The sequence below is a fragment of the Narcine bancroftii genome, chromosome 14 (genome assembly GCF_036971445.1).
Source record: "Narcine bancroftii isolate sNarBan1 chromosome 14, sNarBan1.hap1, whole genome shotgun sequence".
NCBI classification, from domain to species: Eukaryota; Metazoa; Chordata; class Chondrichthyes; order Torpediniformes; family Narcinidae; genus Narcine; species Narcine bancroftii.
Window position 1 is genome coordinate 6836028 of NC_091482.1, and position 8107 is coordinate 6844134.

The 8107-nt window shown below is 46.3% G+C and overlaps 1 protein-coding gene across 2 annotated transcripts in view; it reads left to right on the forward strand.

Moving 5' to 3' along the window:
- The window catches only part of nxn (nucleoredoxin), a 90886-nt gene extending 83349 nt beyond the window's left edge, over window positions 1-7537 (forward strand). The window contains exon 8 of one of the 2 annotated variants that reach the window (XM_069910958.1): window positions 6566-7537. In XM_069910958.1, coding sequence (XP_069767059.1) covers window positions 6566-6748 — 183 coding nt within the window. In that variant the 3' untranslated portion in view covers window positions 6749-7537. The remainder of the gene's footprint in view (window positions 1-6565) is intronic. The other variant, XM_069910959.1, reaches the window with a different exon arrangement.
- The last annotated feature ends 570 nt before the right edge of the window (window positions 7538-8107 follow it).

The following is an 8107-nucleotide window of genomic DNA, read 5'->3' on the forward strand; positions in this document are numbered from 1 at the left end:
TGTCAAGATTCAAAATCCCATTATGGGTGTGTGCACAAAATGGACAACATTGGTTTCCCTTTGTTTTAGACTATCAAGCGCAGGAGCAGAAAAAGGCGATTCAGCCCGTTGAGTCTGCCCCGTCATTCAATCATGAGCTGATCCATTTCCCCACTCAGCCCCACTGCCTGGCCTTCTTCCCACAACCTTTGATACCCTGGCTAATCAAGAACCTATCAATTTCTGCCTTCAATACACCCAATGACCCAGCCTCCACAACCACCCGTGGCAACAAATTCCATAGATTCACCACCCTCTGGCTATAGAAATTTTTCCACATCTCTGTTCCAACTGGATACCCTTCGATCCTGAAGTTGTGCCCTCTTGATCTAGAATCTCCCACCATGGGAAACAACTTTTCTACTCTGTCCACGCCTTTCAACATTTGAAATGTTTCAATGAGATTTCCCCCCCCCCCCCCCCCACCATTCTCCTAAATTCCAATGAGTACAGGCCAAGAGCTGTCAAATGCTCCTCATTTGATAACCCTTTCATTCCGGAATCATCCTGATGAACCTCCTCTGAACCATCTCCAAAGTCAACACATTCTTTCTTATATTAGGAGCCCAAAACTGCTCACAGTGAGATCTCACCAGTGCCTTATAACAAAAACACACCATTAGTCCAGCCGCCACTATCAAGATAAGGAAGAGATGGAAAAGAGAGGCCAGTTTCTCCTTAAAACTCAAGCTCCCCTCCATGTCCCAATGACATCCACGTTACTCGGGAAGTGCGAGATATAAAGCATACACTCGCTGGTAATCTGAAATCTAAGGGAATTTCTGGAAACGCTCAGCAGGTCAGTCAGCTGCTGTGGAGAGAGGAAAATGGAGTTAATTTTACAGGCTGATGACTCTTCATCAGAACCAGCCTGTCTGAGTACAAACTCCAAACAATACAGCCCCCAGGAGCCCCAAACATAATGCTGGAGGAACTCAGCAGGCCAGGGAAGGAAGACAATTGACAGTTAATGTTTCGACCCGAAACCCTTCTCCGGGATTCCATGACGCTGTCTGACCCACTAAGTTCCTCCAGCATTAGATGTGTTGCTCCACTTTACCAGCAGCTGCTTGCCTCTTCTTGTTTCAGGACTCACCTTTTGAACTCGATTTCATTTCACCGCCCCATGGAGTTAGAAGGGTCAATTGGCCAAAACACTCTCTCCACAGAGAGAGGCAGTTGGAAACACTCACTGCTTTCTGTTTTTTTCTTTGTCCAAGGAAGGAGTTGAGGCACCAGTGAAGGTGGGCGTTGTCCAAGGAGGGAGTTGAGGCACCAGTGAAGGTGGGCGTTGTCCAAGGAAGGAGTTGAGGCACCAGTGAAGGTGGGCATTGTCCAAGGAGGGAGTTGAGGCACCAGTGAAGGTGGGCGTTGTCCAAGGAGGGAGTTGAGGCACCAGTGAAGGTGGGCGTTGTCCAAGGAGGGAGTTGAGGCACCAGTGAAGGTGGGCATTGTCCAAGGAGGGAGTTGAGGCACCAGTGAAGGTGGGCGTTGTCCAAGGAGGGAGTTGAGGCACCAGTGAAGGTTGGCGGTATTGATTGCAGGGGTTTTATACACAGCGTGGGCCTTTTCTCAATAATGTTTACAAGAAGGAGATGTGATCTTATTAAGATCCTTAGGAGACTTGACTGGGTGTTACTGAGAGTTTCTTCTTGATTTGGAGGGGGTGTGTGAATTTAATTTATTTGTTTATTGTAATTTTTGTTAATTTAATTTATACTTATGAAAATAATGAGTGTACACTCCTATAAAATGTACAATGTACATAAGTCACCAAAATTCTTACTGCAGCCGAACAGGTACTTGTCAAGAAAATCTATAATAATAAAACTTAATTGATTTAACAGACAATAAGATAAATAGGTAACAAATATTCACAGTTATCCCACTATTTTGCAATAGTGCAGACAAACCTTTTATGGTTTTGGACTCGTCTCTGATTAGAGTCACAACGGGAGGTTCAAGAGCCTGATAGATTTTGGAAACCATCCTTCTGTACCTTCAGCCCGAAGGGAGCAGTGAAAAGAGACTGTGACCAGGGTGGGGGTGGGGTTCCTTTATGAGGTTGGCTGCTTCACATAGATGTCTACAATAGACGGGAGGTCAGAGCCTGTGATGGACCTGGCTATGTTTGCTACCTTCTGCACTCCTGGGCAATCGAATTCCCCAACCAGGCTGTCAGTGAATTTTCCACAGTACACCTGTTGACATTTGAGTATCTGACTCTCTCTGTCTTCGATCTGCCTTTTATTGTTTGTTCGTATACTTTACATTACCAGCAAGTAAGACTTTCATTGCATTTGTACTTGTGTGTACGTCAGTAAACTCTCACCACCACCATCATCATACGGAACTAATTGCGGATTAAGGACTTGTCGAGGGATAGATGAGAAGCAATTATTTTTCTCACCGGGAATTCTCTCTATGCTGCAGCGCTGTGGAGGCAGGGTTGTTTTCAAAAAAAATTTAGATATATAAGACAGTAACAGGCCCTTCCGACCCTTGAGCAGGAGTGGGGTCATTGGGCTCCCGGGCAGGAGTGGGGACGTCGGGCTCCCCGGGCAGGAGCAGAGATGTTGATCTCTACAATTCTTTCAACCCCAAAAGTTCAATCGACCTCCTCTGGCATTTTTCGACCCCTTGGATAGCCCCATCAACCACGATGCTAAAAAGTGAAATATGAAAGTCTGCAGACGCTGTGATTGTGGTCAAAGCACAGAAATGCTGGAGGATCTCAGCCGGTCTTGCAGCGTCCACAGGAGGTAAAGGTAAATGATTCAGGATATCTTTACCTCCCGTGGAAGCTCCGAGATCTGCTGAATTCCTCCAGCATTTCTGTGTTTTTACTCAAAACACATCAAAGTCTTTCAAACAGCGAGTGTGTCGATACAGTTTACAAAGCCATATAAGGTCATTGCAGTCACCTCCACAAAACATAGACTTAGATGCCACTTAATGGAATCCAATATACACAGCCCATCGTGCCAGCTATGAGAAGCTGCAGGGGACCAGCAGGCCAGGATCTATCCTTAACACAGCGCAGGGTCTTGCAACTGCCTGTGCAGACAAAATGTCTCCAGCCTATGGTCTGTGAATGGGAAAATTGGTTTTAGTGAAGATTGATTGATTATCCAACACATTGTACAATGTATCTATGAACCATATTTTTTACTTGCTGCAGCCAAACAGTAAACAAAAAACACAACTATAAAAATAATTGCAATTGTAGACTTAATTGAATTAAAAAGAGAGAATGAAATGTTGCGAGCTTCAATAAGCAAACAGTGCAATGGATGGAGAAACGGAAGGTAATTGCGGAAAATAAATAGGTAAAAAATATGAAAGTTTAAATCCCCCCAGTGGTCAGTTCACCGATCACGCAACACACAATCTCAAGCAACCAGAAAATTCACTTATCTGGCATCTACCAATCCCAATAGGTGCCAGTTACTGGGGGGGGTTACTGTAATAGGGTTAATTGTTTATGTATGTATGTGATTGTTATGTGCCGTGTGAGAAATGTGATACGTGTGTGCACCATGGTCCAGAGAAACGCTGTTTCATTTGGTGGTACATGTACAGTCAGATGATAGTGAACTTGAACAAACCCCTCGAAACTGCCCCACCAGATCTTGGCCAGCACAGTTAGCCGAGTAGTAAACATGACACTTATTACAGCGCCCACGACTCAGGTTTGAATCCAGCGCTCTCTGTACGTTCTCATTGTGTGTGCGTGGGTTTTCCCCGGGTGCTCCAGTTTCCTCGTGCGTTCCAAAATGTACGGGGGCTGGAGTTAATTTGGGTGGAATTGGGCGGCACGGGTTTCAATGGCTGGAGTCGGTTTAAATTTTTTAAAAATCCTGCCTCAGCCACACTTTCCTCCCCATTCCCAGGGTGGTAGAGGCAGATTCGCTGATTATGTTCAAAAGAGAGTTAGATAAGACTCTAGTGGGCAAAGGAGTTAAGGGTTATGGGGATAAGGCTGGAAAGGGGTACTGATAGTAGTGATCAGCCATGATCTGTAAAATGGCGGTGCTGGCTCGACGGGCCGAAGGGCCTACTCCAGCTCCTATTATCTATTGTTAACCCTAAACTCCACTATGTCCCAGAAAAAAATAGATGGATAATAATTCCTGGTGCCAAAAAAGGTGACAGCCATAGAACAGAGAGACATTTCGTGGTGTCAGTTGGACCCTGATTAGTGTAACAAGGGGAGGTTCAAGAGCCTGAGAGAACAAATGTGTTGTTCTGGTCGCCTCATTATCAGAACTACATCCAAGCTTTGGAGGAGGGAGCAGAGGAGATTTACCAGGATGTTGCCAGGATTGGAGATCACCTTTGAAGGAAAGGTTTAGCAAGCTAGGGCTTTTCTCTTCGGACTGACAGAGGTGGCTTAGTAGAGGTGTAATGAGAGGGTGGATGGCCAGCAGCTTTTCTCCAGGGCAGCATGGTCAATGCCAGAGGACATCTCTTCAAAGTGAGGGAAGCAACATTTAGAGGTGGTGGGTGTCTGGAATGGATTGCCGGAGGTGGTTGTGGAGGCTGGTAGGATAGGGGCAAGAAAAATGGAGGGTTATGGGCTGTGAGGAGGGAAGATGGACGAGTTAATTTGGGTGTGATTGGAAGCCATTGTGGAGTAGGTTTACATAGGTCAGCACAACATCGTGGGCTGAAGGTCCTATACTGTGCCGTAACGTTCCATGTAATGAAAACTTGTAAACCTGGAATTATCTTACAATCATTGAATATACAGAGGCCAGGGCCTGTTGCTGGTGGAGTTGAGGTTTCCGGGGAATGTGCAGGAGAACAGAACTGAGGCAGGATCGACACCATGGGGCTTGTTCCTGACCCAATTATATTCTTATACCGAGCCCTCTTCATACCTTGGGGATGGGCCCAGGCCTGAAAGGTTGGTTAGCCTTTACTCCCTATGGATGCTGCGTGACCTGCTGAGTTTCTCGAGCAGGTGTGTGTATCACACGCGACTCCAATATCTCCTGTTGAACCATTTGCTTGTTGAAGCCTCCACCACCCCTACCACCCTCGCCTGGTCTAAGACATTTTGGCCCTCTCAGAGATGCCTGGACATTTTGGCCCACTCACTGTCTGCTGCCCAACTCAGTCCCACTGCCCTGTCTGAAACCTCTGCCTTTATTTGCATGATTATTTAATACATATAACAATAAATCCAAAATGAATTACAGCAAGGAAACAGGCCAATTTGGCCCTTCTAGTCTGCACTGATCCAAGTACCCTCCTCTAATCCCACTTACCAGCACTCTGCCCATATCCCTCCATCCCCCTCCCATCCATATACTTATCCAACTCTTTCTTAAATGACAAAATTGACCCTGTCTCCACCACCTTTCCCGGAAGCTCATTCCACACAGTAACCACTCTCTGAGTAAAGAAGTTCCCCCTCATGTTACTCCTAAATCTTTGCGCCCGTCAACTCTCAACTCATGACCTCTTGTATCCATCTCTCCTACTCTCAATGGGAAAAACCTTTCCACATCAACTCTATCTATCCCTCTCAAAGACCTAATTTGCTCAATCTTTCCTTGTATTTCAGATGCTGAAACCCAGGCAACATTTTTGTAAATCTTCTCTGCACTCTCTCTATCTTGTTAATATCCTTCCTATAAATCGGTGACCAGAACTGCACACAATCCTCTAAATTTGGCCTCACCAATGCCTTGTACAGTTTCATCATTACTTCCCAACTCCTATATTCTATGCCCTGATTGATATAGGCAAGCATACTAAAGGCCTTCTTCACCACCCTATCCAAATGCGCTCCTACCTTCAGGGAACAATGCACCGTTATTCCTAGATCTTTCTGCTCCACTGCATTCTTCAACACCCTCCCATTTACCACACATGTCTTGCTTTGATTATTCTTTCCAAAATGAAGCACCTCAACATTAAACTTCATCTGCCATCTCTCTGTCCACTCCTCTAAGTAGTTTAAATCCCTCTGCAATCTTTGATATCCCACTCCTCAGAAAGGAACAGAATGTGCGTGAATGGATTTAGGTGAGCAGGGGGTTGCACAGGTCCAGACCCACCCTCTCAACATCCCCTCCCGGACCCAGCGGCATGGTGAGGTCCAAGACAGTTGGGGGAAGTTCTATGGCCGTGAATGGCCAGACCAAGCATTGATGCAAGGGGTGCCCTTTCTGTGCTTCAAGGCACGTGTTTGCTAGACGGCCGTTGACCCTGAGAGAGGGTCTCTCCACCCTTTGATTATTTAATAAGTATAACAATAAATTCCAACGCTGGGGGTTTCCTGGAAAGCTCCAAACTGTGGGCGGCAAAATGTCCAAAGGACTACAAAAGTCTTTATTTTTCTCTATAATGTCCAGCACCAAAATGTCCAATTCTGGGCAACCCCCACCCCGTGCAGTTGCTTGCAATGTTCGACTGGGTTGCACTGACACACCGGTTGCATCGCCAAAGCAAAGCCTCCTTGCTCCGCGATCGTTCCGGCCACTAACCTGCACCCCCCTCCCCACTCCTCTTGCAGGAGGACATGACGGAGTCGCTGAGGGATTTCAACAACCTGCCAGAATCGGCGCCGCTGCTCACCATCCTGGACATGTCGCAGAGAGCTAAGTATGTCAAGGACGTGGAGGAGATCACGCCAGCTGTTGTGGAGGAGTTTGTCCGGGCCTTTCTGAAGGAAAAGCTAAAGCCGGAGCCAATCTGAAGGAGAACATTTAATGCTCTCACCTGATCCTATTTAAATCATGAAAAAAACAATTTCCAAAAAAAAAGGTCTTTCTAAATCTCGAATTTCTACCTGTTTTACCGTTGTGGTTCTGAGCTGGGAAACCGCTGGCATTTCCTACCTCTGCTTTACCAGATCCTAGCACGAAGAGAGCTCGATCTAAATCCCGCCTTGAGCATTACAGTCCTTCCACATCTGCGACAGGCCGAGGGCTTGGGGAGGGTGGGGGGGTGTCACAGCTCCCATCTTCTGAAACTGGAAGAAGTTGGACCACCAAAGCAAGGGGCTGCCCCAGCTTTGGGCACACCTCCATCCCATGCAGACTGCCTTCTCAAAGGTAGACCGAGCCCTTTGGCTATCTCAAATGCTAACCCAGCTCTGGTTCTGCAGAGAAGGCCCCCATCAATTGGCCAGTTAAAGGCTGGATTGTTTGCCACTTCATTTTTATATCCCCTTGTGGTGAATGTCTGCCAAGCTGCCTGTCTCCCCTCTGGCGAGCCTTGCTGTACTAACATTGGCTGTGCGTTATCTCGACTGTTAAGGACACTCCCTTGGATATAACTGTATAGGCACCCATTGTCTTTCATTATTGTTCCATGACCTTCTGCTAATAAAAGCCATGATTATTGTTGGACCACATCATCTTTGTCTACTTCATCGACTGGCACTTCACCCCTCCCCCACCTTTTTATGTAATCTGGTTCCGTAAAAATGTTTTAAAATTATTGCAAGTTCAGCCCAATAAACATGGCAGCAATCACATTGAAAGCAGCTGTGATTTATTTTCATTGTGTCTGGTGCAAATGGCTTCCAGTGGAAAAGGGTAGATGGCAGCACCTTTCACCCGCATCACTTCACCGGCTGTGGTGAAGAGCTGGTGGCAGCACTTGAACTGCTGTTGACCCTCATTGACTGAGGCTGAGGTCAGTTCCCTTGGACACAGTGGAGGTGACCCTCGATAGTGTGTTTCTGGACCTTTGTATAATGTCCTCTTCCATCATCATCTGTCTCTGTCGCATCGTTTCAATTTTTATATTTTCTCTCCCAGACTCTCTCTTATCCGTTTCTCCTCATTTGGTCTCTTTTCTTCTGCTTTGTGCATATCTCTCTCCATGCATTTAATTTCTTTCCATCTTTCTATGTGTGTGGGTGTGAGAGCATGTATTTGTATGTGTGTGGGTGTGTGCACACATGTAAATAGGTGTGTGTTTGGATGTGAATGTATGCATTGTGTTTGCTCAAAGTTTGTATGTGTGCCTTCGCATGAGTGTGTGCCAGTGTGTTTGTTTGTGCTTGTGTGTGTGTTGCTCGGAGTGTGTGCACTTGTGCATTGCTCAG